General features: G+C 41.2%; 1 protein-coding gene across 1 annotated transcript in view; it reads left to right on the forward strand.

Moving 5' to 3' along the window:
- The window catches only part of TTN (titin), a 308,399-nt gene that overhangs the window by 75,214 nt on the left and 207,358 nt on the right, over window positions 1–25,827 (forward strand). Inside the window, exons 54-94 of the mRNA XM_039494704.1 lie at window positions 67–345; window positions 450–728; window positions 1,342–1,620; window positions 1,750–2,037; window positions 2,156–2,434; window positions 2,551–2,832; window positions 2,948–3,226; window positions 3,346–3,624; window positions 3,733–4,011; window positions 4,135–4,422; window positions 4,677–4,955; window positions 5,203–5,484; window positions 6,127–6,405; window positions 6,517–6,798; window positions 7,572–7,850; window positions 7,951–8,238; window positions 8,442–8,720; window positions 8,815–9,093; window positions 9,198–9,476; window positions 9,598–9,885; window positions 10,031–10,318; window positions 11,323–11,604; window positions 12,590–12,868; window positions 12,975–13,256; window positions 13,418–13,696; window positions 13,800–14,087; window positions 14,269–14,547; window positions 14,687–14,965; window positions 15,070–15,348; window positions 15,465–15,752; window positions 15,878–16,165; window positions 19,472–19,753; window positions 20,037–20,315; window positions 20,427–20,708; window positions 20,822–21,100; window positions 22,538–22,825; window positions 22,986–23,264; window positions 23,355–23,633; window positions 23,726–24,004; window positions 24,570–24,857; window positions 25,020–25,307. Coding sequence (XP_039350638.1) covers window positions 67–345; window positions 450–728; window positions 1,342–1,620; window positions 1,750–2,037; window positions 2,156–2,434; window positions 2,551–2,832; window positions 2,948–3,226; window positions 3,346–3,624; window positions 3,733–4,011; window positions 4,135–4,422; window positions 4,677–4,955; window positions 5,203–5,484; window positions 6,127–6,405; window positions 6,517–6,798; window positions 7,572–7,850; window positions 7,951–8,238; window positions 8,442–8,720; window positions 8,815–9,093; window positions 9,198–9,476; window positions 9,598–9,885; window positions 10,031–10,318; window positions 11,323–11,604; window positions 12,590–12,868; window positions 12,975–13,256; window positions 13,418–13,696; window positions 13,800–14,087; window positions 14,269–14,547; window positions 14,687–14,965; window positions 15,070–15,348; window positions 15,465–15,752; window positions 15,878–16,165; window positions 19,472–19,753; window positions 20,037–20,315; window positions 20,427–20,708; window positions 20,822–21,100; window positions 22,538–22,825; window positions 22,986–23,264; window positions 23,355–23,633; window positions 23,726–24,004; window positions 24,570–24,857; window positions 25,020–25,307 — 11,559 coding nt within the window. The remainder of the gene's footprint in view (window positions 1–66; window positions 346–449; window positions 729–1,341; window positions 1,621–1,749; window positions 2,038–2,155; window positions 2,435–2,550; window positions 2,833–2,947; window positions 3,227–3,345; window positions 3,625–3,732; window positions 4,012–4,134; window positions 4,423–4,676; window positions 4,956–5,202; window positions 5,485–6,126; window positions 6,406–6,516; window positions 6,799–7,571; window positions 7,851–7,950; window positions 8,239–8,441; window positions 8,721–8,814; window positions 9,094–9,197; window positions 9,477–9,597; window positions 9,886–10,030; window positions 10,319–11,322; window positions 11,605–12,589; window positions 12,869–12,974; window positions 13,257–13,417; window positions 13,697–13,799; window positions 14,088–14,268; window positions 14,548–14,686; window positions 14,966–15,069; window positions 15,349–15,464; window positions 15,753–15,877; window positions 16,166–19,471; window positions 19,754–20,036; window positions 20,316–20,426; window positions 20,709–20,821; window positions 21,101–22,537; window positions 22,826–22,985; window positions 23,265–23,354; window positions 23,634–23,725; window positions 24,005–24,569; window positions 24,858–25,019; window positions 25,308–25,827) is intronic.

The following is a 25,827-nucleotide window of genomic DNA, read 5'->3' on the forward strand; positions in this document are numbered from 1 at the left end:
TCGTTGCATCATTAAAATTTCCAATGCTTAATTAATACAAACCACAATCTCTCTCTTGCGCTATAGAGTCACCTTATTTTAGCAAGGAGTTTGAACCCATGGAAGTATTGAAGGATTCTGATGTTGCTTTGGAGTGCGAAGTGTTGGGTACGCCTCCATTTGAAGTATTTTGGTTGAAGGACAACAAGCCTGTCAGAAGCAGTAGGAGGCACAGAATAAGCATTGAGGATTCATTGATTAGCCTCCACGTTTTCAGGTTTGATGCCTCCGATGTTGGAGAATACCAGTGCAGAGTAACTAACGCGGTAGGAAGCTGCGTCTGCAGCGCTGGGGTGACCCTGAAAGGTTGGTATCAGTCGGGGAAATAGAGCTGAAGTATGTTCTTCTACCTTACACCGTTCTGCCATTCCAGCTGAAATTTACCAAGAGTCTGTTTTTTCTCCCGATAGAACCCCCGCAATTTGTGAAGAAGATTGAAAACATTAGCTCTCTGAGAGGAGGCTCCGCTGTGTTTCAGGCCGCCTTGAAGGGCTCTTTGCCCATCACAGTGTCGTGGTTGAAAGACAACGATGACGTCATTGAAGATAACAATATCAAAATGACGTTTGTGAACAACATGGCCACTCTCCTTGTTAGGTCTATTGAAGTGAAGCACGACGGGAAATATTTCTGCCAGGCTAAAAATGATGCGGGAATTCAAAGATGCTCGGCTTTACTAACAGTGAAAGGTTGGTTCAGCACTGAATGTTTTCAAAGAATTAAAACTATCGCACATTAATGCAGGGCCGCCCAGAGGGGGGGGCAAGAGGGGCAATTTGCCCCAGGCCCCGAGCCCCACGGGGGCCCCCACCAGAGTTTTTCGGGGCCCCTGGAGCGGGGTCCCTCACTCTCTCCGGGGTGCCCGGCAAACTCTTGTGCGGCCGGGCGCAGGAGCTTCTGCCGCTCCCGGTCTTCCCCGGCGGGGGTCCTTCCGCTCCTGGGCGGAAGGACCCCCGCTGGCGAATTACCGCCGAAGACCGAGCGGGACCCGCGGCCGAAGTTCAGCTCGGTCTTCGGCTGTAATTCGGCGGCGGGGGGCCCTTCCGTTCCGGGACCGCCGCCGAATTACCGCCGAAGACCGGGCTGCGCTCGGCGGCGGGTCCCGCTTCGGTGGTAATTCGGCAGCGGGGGGCCCCCGCCGCGGGTCTTCGGGGCACTTCGGTGGCGGGTCAGGAACGGAAGGGCCCTCCGCCGCCGAAGACCCCGGGCCCGGAATCCGCTGGGCGGCCCTGCATTAATGTGTAAGGTGAATATTAAAAAATACTATTAACATATACGTATATATCCCTTTATTTGTCATAGAACCCGCAACAATAACTGACAAGGCCGTGTCAATTGACGTCACTGAGGGAGACCCAGCAACCTTGCAGTGTAGATTTTCAGGCACTAAAGACATTGCAGCCAAATGGTTCAAAGATGGAAAAGAGTTGACCTTGGGCCCGAAATATAAAATCAGTGTTACAGATCAAGTGTCCGCCTTAAAGATAGTTCATACGGAAAAGAAAGATAGTGGAGAATACACTTTTGAGGTTCAAAATGATGTTGGAAGCAGCAGCTGTACCGGTAGCATTAATGTGCTAGGTTTGTATCACGTCTCTCTTCCGCGGGGAGGGGGGGGGTGTAAAATATTTTATTGTGCTTTACTTTTTTGATACAGAACTAGCACTATGGCCAAATGAGCTAACACTTTGCTTTTACTTTGTTGGATAGATCTTATCATACCGCCCAAGTTCACAAAAAAGCTAAAGAAAATGGACAGCATTAAGGGTTCTTTCATTCACTTAGAGTGCATAGTGTCTGGTTCACATCCTATAAGTATCCAGTGGTACAAGGATGACGAAGAGATAACGGCTAGTGAAAAATACAAATATTCTTTCCATGATAACACTGCATTCCTGGAAATCAACCAGCTGGAAGGTTCAGACAGTGGATCTTATACTTGTGAGGCAACAAATAAAGCAGGAAGTAACCAGTGCAGTGGATATTTAACAGTCAAAGGTTTGAGCTTCTTATTCTTTCTCAAGCATAAGACCTTCAATTTATTATTTTTGACTTTTTGATCATAAAATGATTCTTCTCCTACTCTTCTCTATCCTCCCTCTTTTATTTGTTGTAGAACCCCCGTATTTTGTTGAAAAACCACAGTCACAAGATGTTATACCCAATGCTAGAGTTCTGTTCAAAGCTCTTGTGAATGGTACCACTCCTATGCAGATAAAGTGGTTTAAAGATAGCAAAGAACTTCTCTCAGGAGCCACTCGCTCTGTCTGGAAGGATGACACGTCAAGTGTGTTAGAGCTCTTTTCAGCAAAGACTTCTGATTCAGGGAACTATACCTGTCAAATAAGCAATGATGTTGGGACAGCAACTTGCAAAGCAGCCCTGTTTGTGAAAGGTGTGCATTTTTATGCCCTTTTAATCTCATGGGTTCTGTTTCTTTTTTATTAGAAAAGAAATATTTCTCGAATGTAAATTGAGTAAATAAAGTCTTGCCTTTTTGTTCATATTTAGAACCACCTAGGTTTATTCAGAAGCCTAGTCCCGTAATAGTTTTGAGAAAAGGACAATCCACCAGTTTCGAATGCCAAGTAGCAGGCACGCCCGCAATCCACGTTACTTGGTTTATGGATGGGAATGAAGTAACTGACCCTGCTAAGTATGGCATTGCATTCGTAGACGGTTTTGCCACTTTCAAAGTAGCCAGTGCGAAAATAGAGGATAGTGGGATTTATGTTTGTGAAGCTCACAACGACGCAGGTAGTGAGAGCTGCAGCATTGAACTGAAAGTGAAAGGTTAGTTATTAGCCTTCCTACCCACCCACCTCTTTTTTTTTTCAGTCATGCGTGTTTTTTTTTCTTTTCGTGTTTTCCTAAGCTGCTATGTGTTTTCCTCCTGATTTTTTTATAGAACCTCCCACATTCATAAGGGAGTTGAAACCTGCTGAGGTAGTGAAGGGTTTTGATGCCATGCTGGAATGTGAAGTCTCCGGTACTCCTCCATTTGAAGTGACATGGCTGAAGAATAACAAGGAGATTCGCAGCAGCAAAAAATACGCCATGAGCGACAAGGAATCGGTATTCACCCTTGTGGTAACCAACTGCGATTTTTCAGATGCTGGGGAATACCAGTGCATTATATCCAATGATGGGGGTAGTTGTTCTTGCAGCACAAGAGTCAATTTGAAAGGTCAGTTCAGTTACCACGATAGGGGGAAAACTCCAACATTCAGTTTCTTACCTACTTTTTAGTATCTTAACAAGGATTAAACAATATCTTTTATCGTGGCTTCTTTTTGTAAAACACAGAACCACCTTCCTTCATAAAGAAGATAGAAAACGTCGCTACCGTCTTGAAGGGTTCCGCAGTTTTTCAATGCACGGTAGCGGGTGCTTATCCTTTATCAGTGTCATGGATAAAAGATGAAAAAATTATCGAGGAAGATGAGAACTTCCATATTACGTTCGAGGACAATGTGGCCACACTGAAAATAAAACATATTGATATTGGTCACAGGGGGAGGTACACCTGCCAGGCAAAGAATGAGTCAGGAGTTGAAAAATGCTTTGCCTTGCTCTTAGTACAAGGTTTGTGAGCTATGTACTTTCAGGCCTATTTTGTAGAAGTAATTTAAAAGATACGTGCTCACCAGTAGATAGAACTATAACGAATCTGCACTTTAATTCTTACTGCAGAACCCGCTCAGATCATAGAAAAGACTAAATCAGTTAAAGTGACTGAAAAAGACCCAGTGACCTTGGAATGTACTGTGGCTGGAACACCAGAGCTCAAACTGAAATGGTATAAAGATGGCAAACAGCTTCTGCCCAGTAGATATTATACCATGAGCTATGACAGTAACGTGGCCAGTTTCAGGATTGAATCGGTAATGAAGGAGGACAGTGGTACATACGCTTTTAAGGTTGAAAATGATTTTGGAAGCAGCACCTGTGAAGCTGTTTTGACAGTTTTAGGTTTGTATTTTGCTCCATTGCATTTTGCTTTCTTTGTGGAAAAAATATAATAGCTTCGCAAATACCGGAAGGTAATTTGAGGTGCAGGGCGTTAACTGTTGTTTTTGCCATTTTCTTGGGCAGATCAAACAATCCCTCCATCATTTACCAAAAAGTTAACGAAAATAGATCAAGTTCTGGGATCGTCTATTCATATGGAGTGTAAGGTTTCTGGCTCACTCCCCATTACTGCTAAATGGTATAAGGATGGAAAAGAAATACATGATAGTGCAAAATACAGGAGCCTATGCCATGAGAATACCGTATCAATGGAGGTTTCTAAACTAGAGTTGGCAGATACTGCAAATTACACGTGTAGCGTGACTAATATTGCTGGGAGTGACTCTTGCAGCGCCGTCTTAACAGTGAAAGGTTTGGAACTCTTTACGTCTTCTCTTAACTATAATAGATATTGAAATACACCTTTTAAAAAATAATTGCCATCTTACATCTTTAAATAATATTGCGAAAAGTTACCGTATAATTTTTGCTCTTTATGTGATGCTTCATTTTCTTTAAGGAGTACTTAGAATTCTTAGTGTTCTTGATTGTTCACTTTGTTTGGTTTTCAAACATTCCTTCTGCCGAGGATTTAAACAAACATTTCTTTCCCTTGAAAACTGTAGAGCCAGCAAGCTTCCTAGTAAAACCTGAAAACCAGCAAGCCGTCCCGAATTCTATGGTGGAGTTTAAAACTGTGTTGAAAGGAACACCTCCGTTTGCAATAAAGTGGTTTAAAGAAGATTTGGAACTTGTATCTGGAGCTAATTGTTTTATTGGGATAGAAGGGTCAACAGGTTTCTTAACTCTCTATTCGGTGGATATTTCAAAGAGTGGACACTATACTTGCCAAGTTTCCAATGACGTTGGTAGCGATTCTTGTACTGCAACTTTGCTGGTAACAGGTGTGCACGTTTACTTGTTTTGTGTTGTTCTCGTCTTGTCTGTCTTTTGTCGAGCCCAGTATCGTTCTTATAAATCGTTCCAAGCTAATTCTTTTTGTGCATTCTTGAATTTAGAAACTCTTAACTCATGTTTAGTATCGGATTTCTTTCATTTGTTCTTCTTCTTCTCTCTCTCTTTTTAATTTTAATTCTGAAATCACTCTTTTTTCTCCCCTATTTATTCCACTTTCTTTTTTTGGTTTCATAGAACCTCCAAAGTTTGTTAAGAAGCTAGAAGCGTCAAAAGTAGTAAAACACGGTGACTCCGCACGATTTGAATGTAAAATAAGTGGATCTCCAGAAATCCGAGTGGTATGGTACAGAAATGACAATGAGATCATTGCCAGTGAAAAATTCAGGATGTCTTTCAGTGATTCTGTGGCAGTGATTGAAATGAACCATCTCAGTACTGAAGACAGTGGGGATTACATATGTGAAGCTCACAATCCTGCTGGCAGGGCGAGCTGCAGTACTAAGGTTATAGTGAAAGGTTAGAAATCATTCTTCCTCATATTAGTTCGTACTTATTTTTCGGTGATTCTCCACTCAGACATTCACAAGTGAATGTTGCTTATTTCTTTTTCTGGGGCAGCCTTTTTCTTCCTGTCCAGTTTTCGCCACGTTCTGCTATATTTCATCGGGGCATGGGCAAGACTTTTTAAAGATATTACCCTTACTCCATCCTTCACGGATGTGGAGGCTATTCCGAAATTACTCCTTCAGTTGCACCATGACTCTCAGAATCCTAAAATTGGCTGCCTCATGGCGCTGAAATTTTCAGAATCAGAAACAGGAACCTAATTAATTTAATTGTACACAACGGTATTGGTTGTTATTGCGTTCAGCCATATGGGAGTAGCTCCTATTCTGTAACACTGTTGTTTTCTTTGTATTCATTCGCTAAAAGAGTTGCTACAAAAGCACGTATCTGTCTGCTTGTCAGCCTCCAAAATAGACAGAGCTCATTACAGTATATGCCCAGAAAATCCGGAGAATACAAATCCATTCCACGGATTTTCCCCATAAAACATAATCTTGCTGCTACTGTGGTAACTTTGTAAGAATCTTTTTAACGTTCGTTACATATAGCCAAATAACGTTATAACAATGCCAACTGCTTTTCTTTTTGTAGAACCTCCTGTTTTCAGCAGGAAGCCTTCCCCGGTAGACATGCTCAAAGGTACTGATGTGAGTCTTGAATGTGAAATTTCTGGAACGCCTCCATTCGAAGTCATGTGGTATAAAGATAAGCGACAAATCCGCAGCAGTAAAAAGTATAAGGTTACATCCAAAAATTACCACGCGAGTATTCACATTCTTAATGTCGATGCCTCAGACATTGGCGAATACCAATGCAAAGCACAGAACGAGGTCGGGAGTGACTCTTGCATTTGCGCTGTACAACTGAAAGGTGAGTTTATTTGCACAGAATCTGTGTCAGGACCCGCGTAGAAGACGCTTATTGATAGTTTCTTACGCGAATGCTGGAGATCTTCACTATAATCATATGTTTCTTGTTCAGAACCACCAAAATTCGTGTCGAAAATAAACAGTATCTCAGTTGTGGTTGGTGAACCAGTAGAATTACAAGCAACAGTGGAAGGCTCTCAGCCAATTTCTGTCCAGTGGCTTAAAGACAAGGAAGACGTCCTTAGAGAAAGTGAAAACACTAGGATTGCATTTGCGGACAACGTTGCAACTCTACAGCTGGCAAATGCAGAACCAGGCAGCGCGGGAAAGTATATCTGTCAGATCAGCAATGATGCTGGAACTCGGGAGTGTATGGCTACCTTAACAGTTCTAGGTTGGTAACAAAGGTGATGGTGGGGCACAGGGGTTGGGGGAATACCTGCATCCAAAAGACCACAAGAACGGCCATATTGGGTCAGACCAAAGGTCCATCTAGCCCAGTATCCTGTCTCCAGACAATGGCCAATGCCAAATGCTTCAGAGGGAATGACCAGGTAAAGTAAGCACCAAGCTTTGCATTCCCTACCCATCTTTATAAAGTTCAGGAGGCTGGTGACATATGGGGTCAACACACCTTTTTGAGTGTGATTTTAAAACTGAAATGAAACTGACCGCCTCTTTGTCCCCAACTATTATTGGTCAGGAAACCACTTCATAATTTGGCACCATTCATAACTTTTATCCTCTGCTCAGTCGAGGTCCGGGAGAAAGAGCCAGATGAAACCGAGTGGAGAAAATGTCACCTCTTTGTCTTACACACATGGTCAGATGTGGAGTCCATACTAGTCTTTTCCTCTGTATTTATTTATTTTATTTATATTAGGACAGTGCCTCAAGTCCCCAACTAAGATCCTCATTGTGCTGGGCGCTGCACAAATACATAGTAAGAAATAGTCCTTGCCCCCAAACTACTTACAGTGTAAGATAAACAGACAAACGATGGGCGAAAGGAAGTTTCATAAACTCCCCTAACTCGACAGGTTGCAATGCAATTTGTATTAAATACAGTCAAAACAGTTATTTGTACTAATGCGGTGGTACAAAGTATAGACAGCTAGCGAGTAAGAGGAGTTGTTTACAGTGACTGTTGCTCACATCTCCTTCCAGAGCCGGCAATCATTGTAGAGAAGGCAGAACCAATGAGAGTGACGGTGGGAGATGTTTGCACTTTAGAGTGCAAAGTGGCGGGCACACCCGAACTTTCAGTTGGCTGGTTTAAGGATGGGAAAGAACTGACAAGCAGCCACAAATTCAAAATTACCTTCCACAACAAAGTATCTACCCTTAAAATTCTCGAGTCGGAAAAGGGAGACAGCGGATTGTACACCTTTGCCGTGCAGAACGACGTTGGGAAGAGCAGCTGCACAGCCTCAGTTGATGTTTTAGGTTGGTTCGGTAGTTTTTCTTCCGCGTTTCGCCAAGCTTTTCTTTGGGAAATGTTCCTGCCTTTTAAACCGCTGTGGATTTGTTACGTTTTCTTACACAGATCGAATCATTCCGCCTTCTTTCACAAGAAAATTAAAAGAAACAAATGGTGTGCTGGGTTCTTCGGTGTTTCTGGAGTGTAAAGTATCTGGGTCGCTACCTATTTCAATCGCTTGGTTTCAAGATGGAAAAAAGATAGTTAGTGGAGAAAAACATCAAACCACGTTTTCAGATAACCTGTGTGTTTTGCAACTGAATTCACTGACCTCATCAGATACGGGAAGTTACACCTGTAAAGCTACTAATGTAGCCGGGTCTGACGAATGCAGAGCTGTATTAAACGTACAAGGTCAGTATCTGACGGCCAATTAGCTCTTTGCCGTAAATCCTCTTCTATATAACAGTCTGTCTTTCTTGGAAGAAATTATTTTCTGGGCATATTTGGGGGAAACTGTTCATTCGAACATAAAATGTTTTGCTCTTCATCTTCAAATTGTACATGTAAATATCAGGTTTATTTGATATTGACTTTTTTAAAAAAAAAATGTTTAGAACCACCCTCTTTTGTGAAGAAGCCCGAACCCTCGGATGTTTTACCAGGCACAAGTGTAACTTTCACAAGCGTTATCAGAGGAACCCCTCCATTCAAGGTGAACTGGTTTAGAGGGGTCAATGAACTGGTGCCAGGGGATAAATGTAACGTCTATTTGGAGGATTCGGTTGCAGAACTGGAGTTGTTTGATGTTGGTCCGCTTCAGAGCGGAGATTATACTTGCCTAGTGACTAACGATGCTGGAAAAGCATCCTGTACTGCACATCTTTCTGTAAAAGGTTTGTACAGATTGAAATTTCTCTTTTTTTCTCTAAAATATATACATCTCCGTACAGTTGCACTCAATATTTTCGACTTCTTATTGCTCATTAGAACCAGCGGTGTTTGTGAAGAAATTGAGTGATCACTGTGTTGAGCCAGGAAAACCCATAGTTCTGGAAAGCACATACACTGGTAGCCTCCCAATCTCGGTTGTATGGAAGAAGAATGGCAAAACTATAACTCAGTCTGAAAAATGCAGCATCATCACAACGGAAAAATCTTGCATTCTGGAAATTCTCAATAGTACAAAAGATGACGAAGGAGAATACACTTGCCATGTTGAGAACGAGGCGGGAGGGGATGTTTGTGAAGCACTAGTGTCTACATTAGGTGGGTTACCATGTTGTTTAATTTTTCTTCATCATTCTTATCAGAGCGTCGCTCCTAAGGCATAAATATTCCTTACTCATTCTGACTATTTGTTTTTTTTTTAGAACCTCCTTATTTTGTTACACACTTGAGACCTCTGGAAGTATCAGTAGGAGATTATACAACTTTACATTGCCAAGTTGCTGGAACACCAGAAATTACAGTGTCTTGGTACAAAGGAGATACAAAACTAAGATCTAGTCCTGAGTATAAAATGTTCTTTAGAGACAATGTTGCTACTCTAGTTTTTAACAAAGCGGATAACAATGACAGCGGAGAATATATCTGCAAAGCAGAAAACAGTGTAGGAACTGCAACTACAAAGGCTCTCTTAACAGTTCAAGGTGATGATTATTATGTTTGCTTGTTCAAAACTACTCTTGTTAGCTCTTTCTTGCAAAACTTTCAATATAGAAAAATTCCACACAAAACATTTATTACATACTTGGTTGTTTTTTTTTTCAGCGCGCAAACTCCCGCCTTCATTTGCAAGGAAATTAAAGGACATTGAACAAACAGTTGGCTTACCAGTTAAATTTACCTGTCGTCTAAATGGCTCAGAGCCTATTAGCGTGACTTGGTATAAAAACGGTGTACCTTTAAGAGATGACCATAATGTGCAAACCTCATTCGTAGATAATGTAGCGATTTTCCAGCTGTCTCAAACTGAGATGAGTCACACTGCACAATACTCTTGCACAGCTACCAATGCTGTTGGAACTGCTACCTCTAGCGCTAGGCTCACAGTCTCAGGTTCGTTTGCTCTTGAATCTTTTTATATTGAAAGCAAGGTCTAATGTTTTGTTCTTTGTACGTGAACTGCTCTCCACGACGTTTGATGACTCTTTCACTGAGAATACAAAGCAATCAGTATTCTACTGTTACTTTTAATTTCTAGAACCCAAGCAACCTCCCTTCTTTGATATAACACCTGCATCCATGGAAGTTCCTACTGGAGAAAGTGCTGATTTTGAATGTCATGTTACTGGAGCCCAACCAATACATGTCACCTGGGCAAAAGATGGCAGAGAAATCCGAACTGGAGGAAACTATAATATTACCTTTATAGCAAACACAGCTCACCTGAGAATTCTGAGAGCAGGCAAAGGAGACTCTGGCCAGTATACCTGCCAAGCTAGCAACGAAGTTGGAAGAAACTTTTGCTCGGCCCAACTTAATGTCAAAGGTACTGGTATTAAGTAGGCCTTATTAGTGTGGTTTTCTTGGGAGAAAAGTAGGGGGGGTATTATTATTTTTATGCCCTCTGTGTCTTCAAATGCTGGAGGTAAAGGAGAAGACCTTTTCAAACTACAAACGATAAACTGTGGCTATCATAGATTTTAAGTCTTCATCTTGTTCTTCATGCTGCAATGTTTGAGAGCGTAAATTTTGTGTACTGTATATGCAAATGCGTTAATTTCTCCCTTAATTCCTCTTGACATTATACATGTTATATGTAGTTTTACCAATTATCTTCCATGTCTTTTTCCAAGTTTGATGGACTTCTTTGAGTATTGATTTAAGTTTTAAGCTAGAATATGGTGACACTTTTATGTAGAGACGTTTGGAAGATTTTTGTAGATAAAATAGCAAACTGATAAAACTTAGAAATTGGAAAAAGGTAGTGTATTTTTATGGTATGTTTTAGGGCAGTAAACGGTCGTCAATTAAGCCTTCAACTTTAATGCATATTTCACTTACCTTTTATGGATGGGTGAACTACAGTGGAGTATGAACCATCCTTGGTCTTCACCCCAAAACCTGCCTGAATTTTTTTTAGGTTTAAAATTGTGTAGATGTGTATACAGAGGGAGAGCCTGCACACTTATATATACATACATTTTGGCACCGATGAAGCCAATGACAAAATTCCCATTGACTTCATTGGGACCTGAATTTTCACCACAGATGTCGTTCATGCTTTGGAGCAACTCCTTTGGGCTCAGTGGAATGTTTCTGCATTTCCACCTGTGTAGCTGGGAACATAATTTAGCTTTAGCTATTGTTTTCATCTTCTTCTCCCTTCTTTTCCTCATTCGAAGGCAAGCCTAATTTACTTTTGTCCCTGTGATATTCTAGCAAGTTACAAAATTCTTATCCTCTCGAGGGCGCTTATTCTGCACAATCATTTTGACAAATGAGAAAAACTGAATGTTGTTGTTTATTTATATTTATTTATTTCGTTTATAGAAGCGCCAAAGTTTGTTAAGAAACTAGAAGCTTCAAGATTCGTGAAACAGGGAGATTCAGTTCAACTTGAATGTAAAATAAGTGGCTCCCCCGAAATCAAAGTTGTGTGGTACAGGAACGACACTGAGATCCATGCTAGTGAAAAATACAGGCTCTCATTCATGGACTCTGTGGCAGTTCTCACCGTTACTGATGCTAACATTGAAGACAGTGGAGATTACATTTGTGAAGCCCACAATTCTGCTGGTACTGCAAGCTGCAGCACTGTTGTCACAGTAAAAGGTTAGAAGCCTTTATGTCACGTTTCTTTTGTTTCCTTCCGTTCTTACGCAGTGTCTTTACCTAAGCGACTGCGCACTCTCAGAATAGCCAAATCAATCTAAAGAGCTGCTTCAAAAGGTTGCTCCATCCTGCTTCCATCGACTTGGAGCAAGATCCCATCCCAACCCAAATGACGGTGTGTCTCACACACTAGTGGCATTAGTAGCTGCAGTATTTAGAGAACCCAGTTGGGGACCCATAGTGCAAGTAAGGAGGCAGTCCCTTCCATTAAGACCTTCGATCCTTGGCTAATGACAAGATGCAACAGGTGAATGGAACGAACAGATCGATGATAGGACGAGGGAGGAGAAAGAAACAGGAGTAGGACCACCACGTCGTTTTGGTGTCAAGTAGTTGGGTATTCATTGTAGCCAGCTGTCTACCTACTCTCTATCAGCGGTCAGAGCGCTGTGCGTATCGTTGCAGAAGGGGAATGTGAGAAGGCATTCACAGGTCGCGGATTTATCAGTTTTGGGGAGCTGTGTCATGCAGAAGGGCAGCGTGGGAAAGAACGTAGGCGTGGCTGGGAGAGGCGGACTGGCAGTAAAGCCTAGAAATTTGAGAAGAGAGGAAGTTCCAGTGGACAAAGTTAATAGATCCGATCGTAGGGCGGGCTAAAGTGAAGTGTCTTGAAGGTCAAGCCAAGAGAAACCCATCCTTATTAACATCCTCTGTTTGGGAAACTGAATGGGATTTCTGAATTAAAAGTATTTGCATAGGTATCAAATTTCTATGCTAGGAATTTATAGATGTAGAAATAAGTATGAACTCAATGTGAACTGTTAGCTGCTCAGCACTTTCGAAAGCCAGGTCACATTTGGAGGTCTAAATATGACTTTACGAGCATAACTTTTTAGGCTCCTATTTCTGAGTATCTTGGCCCCTGTTGTTAACGAGAAACCTATCCAAGCACATTTATAGGCTCTGATGTTATTCTTTTTTATAGAACCTCCCGTTTTTAGCAAGAAACCTACCCCGGTAGACACACTTAAAGGTTCGGATGTTGTCATTCAGTGTGAAATTTCGGGAACCCCACCATTTGAAGTAGCCTGGTTCAAAGACAGGAGGCAAGTCAGAAGCAGTAAGAAGTTCAAAGTTACATCTAAAGACTTCACAGCCAGCGTTCACATTCTTAACCTTGAAGCTTCGGACACTGGGGAGTACCAGTGCAAAGCCATGAATGAAGTGGGAAGTGACACTTGTGTTTGCGCTGTGAAATTCAAAGGTTTGTATAAAGGAGCAGACGCAGCATTCACGTTTTCTTTTCTTGGCATTATGGCTATTTCTCTAAAGCTGACTGACATTTTTACCATGACTCTTCCCATCATTAGAACCTCCGAGATTTGTTCAGAAGTTAAGTGACACTGTAGCCTTTGTGGGGGAACCGACCGCTCTGCAGGCTGTGGTGGAAGGCTCTCAACCTATTTCGGTTCTGTGGCTTAAGGATAAAGGCGAAATCATCAGAGAAAGCGAAAATGTCCAGATTTCCTTTATGGATAATATTGCTACTCTCGAACTCGCAACCACAGAGGGAGCCAATGTTGGAAAGTACATCTGCCAGATAAAAAATGACGCAGGGATGAGGGAGTGCTCGGCATTTTTACAAGTATTAGGTTGGTAAAAGCTTCTAGCTCACAATAAAAAATAAAATTGTGTGCTCCGTGTAATCATACTTCCGGGACACAAAAGCAGCTTTCTATAATTTGCTATTTCGTTATGAATGTTCGGCTTTACAATAAGATTTTACCGATTAGACGGCTTTTTCTTCTTTCAGAACCAGCAGTCATTTTAGAGAAGCCAGAACCAATGTCAGTTACGGCTGGGAATTCTTTTACATTAGAGTGCACAGTGGGTGGAACACCAGAACTTATTACAACGTGGTTTAAGGATGGAAGAGAACTACAGAGTGGCCGCAAATATCAAATCACCTTTTTCAACAAAGTAGCTACGCTGAAAGTTCTTTCTGCGGAGGCAGGAGACAGGGGACTGTATACATTTGAAGTGAAAAACGAAGTTGGTGAAAGTAGCTGTACATCCTCGGTTGATGTTTCAGGTTAGCCGGCTACTGCCGTTGTCATTTAATGCTGTCTTTTCTTTTAACAGATCTTTCCCTTTTTATTTTTTTAAACGTGGTTTTGTCACCTTTTTCTATGCAGATCGGATAGTCCCTCCTTTTTTCACAAGGAAGTTAAAGGAAACATACGGGGTACTGGGTTCCTCTGCGCTGCTGGAATGCAAAGTTTCTGGATCACAACCCATTTCAGTTGCCTGGTTCCAAGATGGAAATGAGATTGTTAGTGGAGAGAAATATGAAGTCTCATTTTCAGACGACATCTGTGGTTTGAAACTGAATGCACTGGACTCATCAGATACCGGACCTTACACCTGTGCTGCCACAAATGCCGCTGGATCTGATGAATGCAGTGCCTTTTTGATTGTGCAAGGTCAGTAAAAGAAGGCCAAGGTGCCTTAGGCAAAATGCCTCCTCCATTTGCTGCTATTTCTTCCTTGGCAATTTTCAGGGCACCTACAAATCTTCAGCCAAACTCTGATTTGGTTTTCATCTTCAAACGTAACAATCACACTAATTTGTGTATGTGTCTTAACTTCTTTATGTATGTCTAGAACCACCCTCATTTGCGAAGACACCCGATCCTGTGGAAGTTCTCCCTGGGATGAGTGTAACATTCACGAGTCTCATAAGAGGAACGGCTCCGTTCAAAGTTAACTGGTTTAGAGGCATCAGGGAACTTGTGTCAGATAGTACCTGCAACATTTCTTTGGAGGATACAGTTGCAGAATTGGAATTATATGAAGTAGAACCACTCCACAGTGGAGATTACACCTGTCGAGTCACTAATGACGCTGGCAGTGTGTCCTGTACCACTCATCTTTTTGTAAAAGGTTTGTCTCGATTGCTGCTATTGTTCTTATTCTTATTTATTATTTATTAATGTGTGTGTGCGCGCGCAAAGCTTTGTGAATATCTTGGTCTTTCCCCCCTCTTCTATTTGACTTTTTGCCTTCCATTTTGTTACTATAGAGCCAGCAACATTTGTGAAGAAATTAAGTGACTCCAGTGTAGAGCAAGGGAAATCCATCCTTCTGGAAAGCACATACAAAGGAACTCCTCCTATTTCAGTAACATGGAAGAAGAATGGCTTCCACATAACACAGTCCCCGAGATGTAGTATAACAACTACCGAAAAATCAGGCATACTGGAAATTCCTAACAGTACAAAAGATGATGAAGGGGAATACACTTGCGAGGTTGCCAATGATGCCGGAGCAGATATTTGCCAAGGCCAAATATCAATCCTAGGTGTGTTGCTATCTCAGATTCCTTAACCACTCTTGTATTAATAATGGTCAGTATAGGATTTGCTCTTTTTTCTGTGACGCTGATTGCGATCATTTGTGCTTTAGAACCGCCTTATTTTGTGACACACTTGGAACGTGTAGAGGTGACAGTCGGGGAGTCCGCATCTTTTCAGTGCCAAATTGCTGGGACGCCGGAAATCAAAGTCTCCTGGTACAAAGAAGATACAAAATTAAGATCTACCCCTGCTTATAAAATGTACTTCAAAAATAATGTGGCCGCGCTAGTTTTCAACCAGGTGGAGAGCAGTGACCTTGGAGAATACGTCTGCAAAGCAGAAAACAGTGTTGGCTTTGCTTCTTCCACTGCTCTGCTCACTGTTAAAGGTGATCGTTTCATTTCAAATATTCCAGTAATGACTCTTTATAGTAACAGGCTTATCATAAATGCAAATTGTCTGCAGGTTGGCAGGATGCCTTATTTCCTACTTATTTTCTTGCAGACCGTAAGTTTCCACCGACCTTTGCAAGAAAACTAAAAGACATTCAGGAGACTGTTGGTTCCCCCGTTACCTTTGATTGTCGAATAAATGGCTCGGAACCTATTCAGGTGTCATGGCATAAGGATGGGGTGCTATTACACGATGATGATAACATGCAAACAACATTCTTAAATAATGTAGCAACTCTTCAGATCTTGGAGACCGACATGGCTCACTGTGGCCAATACTCGTGCTCAGCTCACAATGCTCTTGGGACTGCTTCTTCCAGTGCCAAGCTCCTCCTCACAGGTTGGTAGCTGCTAAATCTTGTCCTGGCCATTGGCTTTCAACAAACAGAAGGCACTGCGTTGTAGTGGAATGCCAAATGGTGAAGCAGCAGCTGTGAAAGTTATGTTGTTTCTTTCCGTTTTTAGAGCATCTGAGACCTCCTGTCTTTGATGTGAAACCAGAACCCATTGAGGTGGCTCTTGGAGCAAGTGGTTCCTTTAAATGCCACATCACCGGATCGGCGCCACTAAAAGTCACTTGGGCAAAAGATAACAGAGATATCCGTCCTGGGGGCAACTACAAGATCACCCTGGTGGAAAACACAGCCAGCTTGACAGTTCTAAAAGTAGGCAAAGGAGACTCCGGACTATACACTTGTTCTGCGAGCAACAATGCTGGAAAGGATTCTTGCGCAGCTCAGCTAAGTGTGAAAGGTATTTAAGAACGCAATGCTTTGTCGTCTTCTTGCCAAGCGTTTTACCTTGTTAGAGACACAAAACAATGCCGAGCTTCTTCCTTTATCTTGAAACGGTGCAAAACCGAAAGCGTTCAATCAACTTAAAACGAGACCCTTTGTTTTCCCATTGTGCTGAGGTGTAGAGCAAACACATTGGCCAGGATTTTGACAGCAGTAATTTTCACCTTGATGGTTTTTTAGGATTGAATCATAATGCACCTTGATCCTTGACGCAATTGCTGAGTAAAACCCTTTAACCTCCTAGAGGCAAATTCTCCTCACACACACTAAGGGCTTGGCTACACTTGAGAGTTGCAGCACTGGGAGTTACAGTGCTGGTTGTACAGCTGTGTAGGGAAAGCACTGGTGTGTGGCCACACTCACAGCTACCAGCGCTGCAGTGTGGCCACATTTGCAGCATTTGCAGCGCTGTTGGGAGTGAAGCATTATGGGCAGCTATCCCAGTGTTCAAGTGGCAGCAACATGCTTTTCAAAAGAGTGGGGTGGGGTGTAGTGTGACAGGGAGTGGGGGAGAGAGAGGTAGAGAGAGCGAGAGAGCGTGGATTTTTGGAGCCGACACTGTGTATCAGTTCCCTGCCTTGCAAAATCAGAAAATTTTCCCGACCCCTTAGTCTTAACTGCAAACAGCCTGCAGACCAGATAAGCAGCACAGACTTCCTTTCTCCCCCTCCTGCACCTCCCCATTTCTTTCCTCAAGCAAACACTCAACCCCTGTGAATGAGGCAGGCAGGGGGATATCTCATTTGATTGTTCACAGTCAGTTACAGATTGATCACAGCAAACAGGAGCTGTGTTTGTTTTTTAGATAAGCAGCTCCTGGAGCCCCGGAGCCCCGAGTTCACAACAAAACAAAAAGAGGCTGCATAACAAAACAAAGAGAGTAATTTAGTTAAAAGCATTCTGGGATATCTCCTAATACCCTGGAGGCCAATAACAGTGCTGGTGTGTGGCCACACCTGACGAGCAGCGCTGCATCACCAGCTCTGCACTCGTTATTCCCCAAGCAGACCAGGTGTTCAGCCAGCACTGCAGCCAGGTAGTTGCAGCGCTGGATGTGCCTTGCAGGTGTGGACAGTTACTAAGTTGCAGCGCTGGTGGAGGCTTTCAACTCTCAAGTGTAGCCAAGCCCAAAGAGTCTCAATATGAACATTTGAGCAGCTGACAGTATCCTGGGGTAGAAACATTTTTTCTCCACCAGTACTCTGCTCACCTGTATAGTATATGGATTCTTAAACCTACTTATCTCTACATTTGTGATCCGACTAATCTACTCTGGTGTAAACTACACTGGTATGTTAAGAAAAAGAACAGGAGTACTTGTGGCACCTTAGAGACTAACACATTTGTTTGAGCATAAGCTTTCATGGGCTACAGCCCACTTCATCAGATGCATAGAATGGAACATACAGTAAGAATATATATATACATACAGAGAACATGAAAAAGTGGAAGTAGCCATACCAACTGTAAGTGGCTAATTAATTAAGATGAGCTATTATCATCAGGAGGAAAAAAAACTTTTGTAGTGATAATCAAGATGGCCCATTTTAGACAGTTGACAAGAAGGTGTGAGGATACTTAACATGGGGAAATAGAGTATATTAGGGATTTTCACCATTGTGATTTCCTTCATGTGGGCAGGGCCTTTGGGTTTATGTTCTGGATCTGTAATTCCCATTGATCCTTAGACAGGATGAGTGTAGGACTCTTTAAAGGATGTGTCTCTGTAAGGACGTTGTATTTTTTTCCTTAAAGATAATTTTAAATACTATTAACAAGTATTTATTTCTAATCTGCTGCCTTAAAAATGTGCATCTGAAAGGCACTTAAATGAATTTACATCTGGTTGCAGATTGAGTAACCGAAACTCCTCTGTGATCAAAACTAGCACAAAATGACATTATTTTTATTTATAATTTTCAAGGAATGAATAACAATCATACTGGAAAATGTATTATTATGTGGCAAATATAGGCCTCAGTTCAGCCATGGGCTCAAGGAAATGTCTAAATTTAAACACGCGCGTTCAATGAAACTCACATTCTTGGCCTTTGCTAGAGCATAATTACCTTGTTGACTCAGGTCCTTAATATTGATAATGTTCTTCTTTTACATCAAGTGTTAAACACTCTGCAGATAAAACACATTATTTATTTCCATTCACTGAGACAGCTACCATGAACAGAAGCATTGCCACCCTCTAAATTTTGCAATAAAAATTGGTTAAATACATGTATTGTTTAAATGTATTTATATTATTAGACACGGCTTTGATATATATACTGAATTCCCTACACAAAATAGTGATGGCATCAGAATTAATAAGATATAAATATCTTGGTCAATTGCCATTTAGTGCAAACACCTGTCTTAGTAATACATGTTAGTTTAGTTGTTTCGAACATGTTGCTTCTGTTGCATGTTTTTTTTCTTACCCTCATAGCGCTAATCATTACTTAAAAATCAGTTCTGTACAAAAGCAGCAGAAAGAGACCTATAGCAGAAAAGTAAAATAAGATAAACTAAATGTAAAAGCTTAAATAAAGGCTTTATACGTAATTAATGTACTTTTGCCCAAAAGGCAGATCAAGAAACAGACTTTAGCCATGTACATATACATACACACCAGGTATCTATACACTAAATGATATAGCAGAAACTGATATAGAATTCCCTTCCATACATATAACATGGACAGAATTCAATATAAATTTCTGTCATGGTCAAAGTTACCCATCAGCTGAAATCTAATATGGAACTTCTAACAAGCAGACATCAGCTGAAAATTTGGCATTTTAAGATGCTGTCACCCACAGTAAGAGTTGAATATTTCAGTGAATCATGTCAACATATATCTAGTTTTCATGCAGTAGCTGTTTGAATGTCTGGTTATATGATATATAACCTATTGTAAGTTACATATATGGCAATTCAGTAAACAATATTTTTGTGTATAATAAATATGTCCAAATCTTTGCAAGGAACTTGGGAAATCATTCTACATATACAAACCATTGGAAAATATGCACAAAGAAACTCCCCTGCTTTTGTTTGTTATGTATGCTGTGTGTTCGTTTCTGTCATGCTGCTACCAGATATATCACTGGCAAGTGTAAATTCACATTTTGTAGCTATTTCTACTCTTCCCCCACAACCCAAATAAGTTTGCACTTTCGGTTAGATATTTCATTGAGGGAATATTTTAATGGATCAGTGCAGTTTAGTGAATCATCTTGTTTACTCTTGTCCTTTGGTTTCATAGAACCACCAAGGTTTATTAAGAAGCTAGACTCCTCTAGAGTTGTGAAACAGCATGATTCCACTACATTTGAATGCAAAATAGGCGGTTCTCCAGAAATCAAAGTCACCTGGTACAAAGACGAAGCTGAAATCCACGACAGCGAAAAATACAGAATGTCCTTTGTTGACACCGTGGCAGTCATTGAAATGCACAGTCTCAGTGTGGAAGACAGTGGAGACTACACTTGTGAAGCTCGCAATGCAGCGGGCACTGCAAACACCAGTACTTCATTGAAAGTGAAAGGTCAGAACTCCACTCCTCCCTTTTTTGTCAGTTCCTTCCTCTAATCTGCTGTGGAAGGCTAATAAATCTTCTCTTCAGTCAGATAGGCGAGTGCTGCCTTCTGAGAATGCAGGGTATGGATTTTACCAGGGTTCTATAACATGGGAGCCATCTCTTATTGAGACTCATGTCTTTACTCTTCCATATCAGTCCAACATAGTGATACAATTTACTGTTTAAATGTTTTTTTCTCTGTTATGTCCCCAACTGAATTAACAGAAACTCAAACTTCTTCTTTCCATAGAACCCCCTGTTTTCAGCAAGAAACCTCATCCGGTTGAGACTTTGAAAGGTTCAGATGTCCATCTTGAGTGTGAGCTTCGGGGCACTCCTCCTTTCCAGATTTCATGGTATAAGGACAAAAGAGAAATTAAAAGTAGCAAGAAGTACAAAATCATGTCTGAGAACTACCTTGCTAGTATTCACATCCTTAGTCTGGGTGACGCAGACGTCGGTGAATATCACTGTAAGGCCGTAAATGATGTAGGAAGTGACACTTGCATTTCCTCTATAACGCTAAGAGGTTTGTTTAATGATTTACACATCAGTTATATTACTAGCATCATGTCATTCTCGTCACTCTCTTCCTGCACTCTCCTTGCGGTTTTAACATGAAGTATCTTCTCTTCACCAGCACCACCAATTTTTGTGAAGAAGCTCAGTGATTTCACTGCTGTAGTTGGGGACCCAGTTGAGCTGCAGGCCACAGTAGAAGGATCCCAGCCCATTTCTGTTCTGTGGCTGAAAGACAAAGGGGAAATCGTTAGAGAAAGCGAAAATCTTTGGATTTCCTATTCAGAAAACGTTGCAACTCTACAGATTGGAAATGCGGAACCAGCCAGTGCTGGAAAGTACATCTGTCAGATCAAAAATGATGCAGGAGTTCAGGAGTGCTTTGCCACTCTGTCAGTTCTAGGTTGGTAACAAGGAAACAAAACAATATAGAATGATATTTTAACCTCACTTAACAAACTGATTGCACCTCCCATCCTGTCATCAAATATGGCTGTGATTTGTATCTCATTTCAGAACCTGCAGTCATTGTAGAGAAGCCCGGCCCAATGAAAGTTACCTCTGGAGACTCTTGTACTCTAGAATGCACAGTGGACGGCACACCGGAGCTCACTACTAGGTGGTTTAAGGATGGGAATGAGCTGTCTACTGATCACAAATACAAAATAAGCTTCTTCAACAAAGTGTCTGGGCTTAAAATCCACAATGCAGTAGTAGAAGACAGTGGGGAGTATACTTTTGAGGTGAAAAACAGTGTTGGTCAAAGCAGATGCACAGCTTCAGTGCGTGTTTCAGGTTAGTTGATTAACTTGTGAATTATCTTTGAATCTTACAATTTCTTTAAAAGGTGTGTCAAGGCTGATTCCCCACTCTGGCACTTTGAGTGCAAAAGGTGGGGGCCCACAAGGATTTTAAAAATTAATACTGGCCACTCCAGGCTTGTATTAAACTCCCAAGGTTATAGCTTCTCTCTGACCTTGGATGGGTAGATGCTGCCACCACCCAAGTGCAAAAAAACCCCTTTGGGACCCAGGAAAGCGCACTTGGGAATTCCTCCCTGTGGGTACCCTCAAGCCCTTTCACTCCCCCTCCAGGAAGAGCTGAGAAAGAAAACAAAGGAAATCAGCTGTTGCCATGAGCTAATTAAACAATCTATGCACACCTCTTAGGACACAAAAAGTCAATTCTGTTTTTAAAAAGTTAAATATATTTGGAACTTAGACTCTTTGCTAGATTTAAAAAGAACCACTTTTAAGGATTAACCATCAAAATAACTTTATTGAGGTTCAGCTTAAAGTTTACAAGCAAAACAAAAGCACCTGGGGTTAGCACAGAGGAGCCCACAAGCCTAACAAAATAAAAGAAATAACCCTAATCACGTTTTCCTAAAATTTCATTATCTACTTACATATCTGGGGTTTCAAATAAGTAGTTCTAGATATGATCTGATGATTTTTCATACCTGGCTTAAAACTTTTTATAGCATTGCTACTATGTGTCTCCTCTCTCTGGAGAACAACCACAGATAGACAAAGGGATTCTTTTTATAAAAGGGTCTAGCCCTCCCATTCGCTCTTTTGGTCACGGTGTCCACTCTCTTCCTTTCACCTGTGGACTTGTTAATCCTTTACAGGTAAAGCAAGTAGAGAATAGCTACTAACAGGGATTTTATAGCTAAGTGGCTGGGTGGGTGTCCATAAAAGGGAGCTCCCCCCGCTTTCATTTATCACAAGGCGTTACACAACATGCTGCTTCCTTTGGTGTCATGTCAGGCTGCTGCCACTCTGGGAAGACTCACTACTAATGTGATCTTAGGCACCCTATGTGCGCCCACTAGTGTTGTAGAGATCACAGAGGGAGGGAGTAGGTTGAAGCATTTTTCACCCAACATGACGATGAGGCTGTTGCTTGGGGTCAGTCTCATCAACTGAGTCTGCACGTCCCAAATGGTGCAATACTGTTCTTCTCCTTATGAGAAAGTATTGAAAAAATAAAAGGAGAAAGGTGACCCTCAGAAGGGGTGAGTGACAGCATAAGAGAGTATACTGCAACCTGTTCTTATCTTCTCTCAGTACCTCAGGCCTCAATGGGTTGAATTGTAGGACTGCTTTGGATTCTCCCAAGCCAACGTAGGTGTGCCAAAGGAAAGTGTGGTGTTTCTGCTAGATGACTGGAAACCATCAACCTTTTAAGTTATACTGTTGTAATATAGCTGTGTTTTATCCTATACAGATCGCATTATACCTCCTTCTTTCACAAGAAAACTGAAAGAAACCAATGGTCTGTTGGGTTCCTCTGTTGTTCTGGAGTGCAAAGTGTATGGGTCACCACCTATTTCTGTTTCCTGGTTCCATGATGGATATGAGGTCACTAGTGGAGACAAGTATCAGACGACCCTTACAGACAATGCTTGCTCTTTGAAAGTGAACACACTAAAGGAATCTGATATGGGAACTTACTCATGCACAGCTACTAATGTAGCTGGATCTGATGAATGCAGTGCATATTTGACTGTTAGAGGTTAGTATCTAGAAAAAGGCAGAGCTTCCAGATATAAACTCCTTTCTTTGTGGGTTGCTTACTTTTTTGGGTGTGTTTATATGAGTCTATTCACCTGTGTTTCATATGGGAATATTTTACTCTTCATCAAAGTTCACTTCTCTTTTCTTTGTGTCTTTAGAACCTCCTTCTTTTGTGAAGAAACCTGATTCCCTGCAAGTTTTATCTGGGGCAAATATAACTTTTACTAGTATCCTAAAAGGCACCCCTCCACTGGATGTTAAATGGTTCAAAGGAAGTGTCGAGCTAGTACTGGGACATCGATGCAACATCTCCTTAGAAAATTCAGTTGCACAACTGGAGCTGTTTGACATACAGCCACTCCAAAGTGGAGACTACACCTGTCTGGTCACTAATGAGGCTGGCAAAGTTTCTTGCACAACACAGCTCTTTGTAAAAGGTTTGTCTGGCTTGCAATTACATACATTTCTTTAAAAAAATATCTCTTGGTGTCAATTTTTAACTTTTATCTTCATAATGTTCACTGTAGAACCAGCAAAATTTGTGAAAAAACTGAATAATCTCAGTGTAGAGAAAGGAAAACCATTAATTCTGGAATGCACATACTCTGGTACCCCTCCGATTTCAGTCTTGTGGAAGAAAAATGGATTCGAAGTAGCTCATTCTGAAAAATGCAGCATCACTACCACAGAAACCTCTGCCATACTGGAAGTTCCAAGTAGTAAAGTAGAAGATCAGGGACAATACACTTGCCACATTGAGAATGATTCTGGACGAGATCTTTGTCAAGCTGACATCTCAGTATTAGGTGTGTTCTCATTCCACAGGGGATCTTTTTTTATAGTAATAGTCATTTTGATATTTAAATTGTGGAATTAATCATGTGTCTTTGTTCTTTAGAACCACCTTACTTTGTTACACGCTTGGAACCTGCTCAGGTGACAGTTGGAGATTCTGCGTCATTACAATGCCAAGTTGCTGGCACACCAGAAATTGTTGTATCATGGTACAAAGGAGATACAAAACTAAGAGCAACACCTACCTCTAAAATGCACTTTAAGAACAACGTTGCCACTTTGGTTTTCGGCCAGGTGGATAGTGGGGATAGTGGGGAGTATATCTGCAAAGCAGAAAACAGTGTTGGAGAAGCTTCTTCATCAGCTTTGCTTTCTGTTCAAGGTGAATAATTCATGTTAACACATTTAAAAGTTTCTTAGGAACACTCTGTGACTCTACCTGACCAGCTAGAGACTACCCCTGTCTAGAACTCCCTGAGCATTGATTACCTTCTACTAGTGAAAGTCTGGCTGGAAAGTCATTCTCAATGTCAATCTTTAGTTAACCAGCTTTAACCAGCGCTCTCGCTAACGGATACTGACTTCTGATTCTTCCCCTTCAGAATACGGCATTCTTCCAGCTCTTTCCAATGTAGAAAATGTGAGACTATTAATCAAAACTTTAAAACCACATTGACCGATTGTCCAGAGCTCTCTCTTGACACCAACCCGCAAGCTAAATGATCTAACAAATAATCTCCTTGATTCTTTGTGGGCCTTTTACTGTTTTACTGTTTGATATTTGGCAAGTTGGTTGAAAACAATGACTGGATCTTCCATTATCTTCCTGTAAATCTGCCCAATCTATACTACAATTCAGAGTCTTCTTAGGCAGTGCTTACTGGAGAATTCACCAAAGCTGGATAACTTCCCAAAACTTTTATTGTGCTATGCTTCTTTGCTTGCAGAACGTAAACTTCCTCCTTCATTCACACGAACTTTGAGAGACATTCATGAAACTGTTGGCTTACCAGTTACATTTGATTGTGGCATAACCGGCTCAGAACCTATTGAAGTATCCTGGTCTAAAGATGGCGTACATATCCAAGATGGCTACAATGTGCAAACCTCCTTCTTAAATAACGTAGCAACTCTCCAGTTTTTGCAGACTGACAAGAGCCTTGCTGGGCAATACACTTGTACAGCTTCCAACGCTATTGGAACTGCTTCTTCCAGTGCCAGCCTTGTGCTTACAGGTTGGTTGGTTATTAAATAATTTCCCTTCAACATCAACAGGTCATTTTAAATTTTCCATTCTCAACTTAAAACAATAGGTGCAACATTTATTTAACAATATGCTTTAAACTAATTGAGCTTTTAAAAGCTATACGTGTTTTTCTGTTTCTTTCACCCTGTAGAAGGCAAGAATCCTCCATTGTTTGACATCCCAATTGCACCCGTGGATGCTTTTGCTGGGGATAGTGCTGACTTTGAATGTCACATATCAGGAACACAACCAATTAAGGTCACTTGGGCAAAAAATAACCAAGAGATACGGACTGGAGGAAAATACCAGATCAGTTATGTAGAAAACATAGCCCATTTGACAATTCTGAATGCTGACAATGCAGACTCTGGAATGTATACATGCCATGCTAGCAATGAAGTTGGAAAGGACTCTTGTGCAGCTCAGCTTAGTATTAAAGGTATTGCCTGATTCATGTGTATGATGTGCACACTGAATTCCTTATATCTGAAAGAAAGAAGTCATCTTGTTATGATATAAATTGGAGACCATCTTCTGAATCTGTGGATTAGGAATGTGTATTTTAAAGGATTTATCAGGAGGGACCGAAAGATTTTTGAAGGAAGGTTTAGGGGGAATTGAGCAGCAGAGATGATGTTTCCTTCAATCTTATTTTCTTTGCAATGTTGCAGACTTTGCCATCCTAAATGATTTATACAAAATTCTGGTTTGTTTCTTGTTGCTTATACCTACAGTCCAGATTTCTTTAAAAAAAAAGAATTTTTTCATAACTAATAAAACTCCACATCCATTTACACAGTGTGGTGTTTTGCTGTTCTAAGAGTGGTGTCCTCTGTGTTCTTTTTGTAAATAATAGAGCCCCTTTTAAAATGTAAGCAGTTTTTTAAACAACATAGTGTCATAAATGTATTTCTTGAAGTCTTTTTTTATTTTAACATTTATTTTTAGAATTTAAAGAG

This window comes from Mauremys reevesii, linkage group 11, assembly GCF_016161935.1.
Source record: "Mauremys reevesii isolate NIE-2019 linkage group 11, ASM1616193v1, whole genome shotgun sequence".
In the NCBI taxonomy this organism is placed as follows: domain Eukaryota; kingdom Metazoa; phylum Chordata; order Testudines; family Geoemydidae; genus Mauremys; species Mauremys reevesii.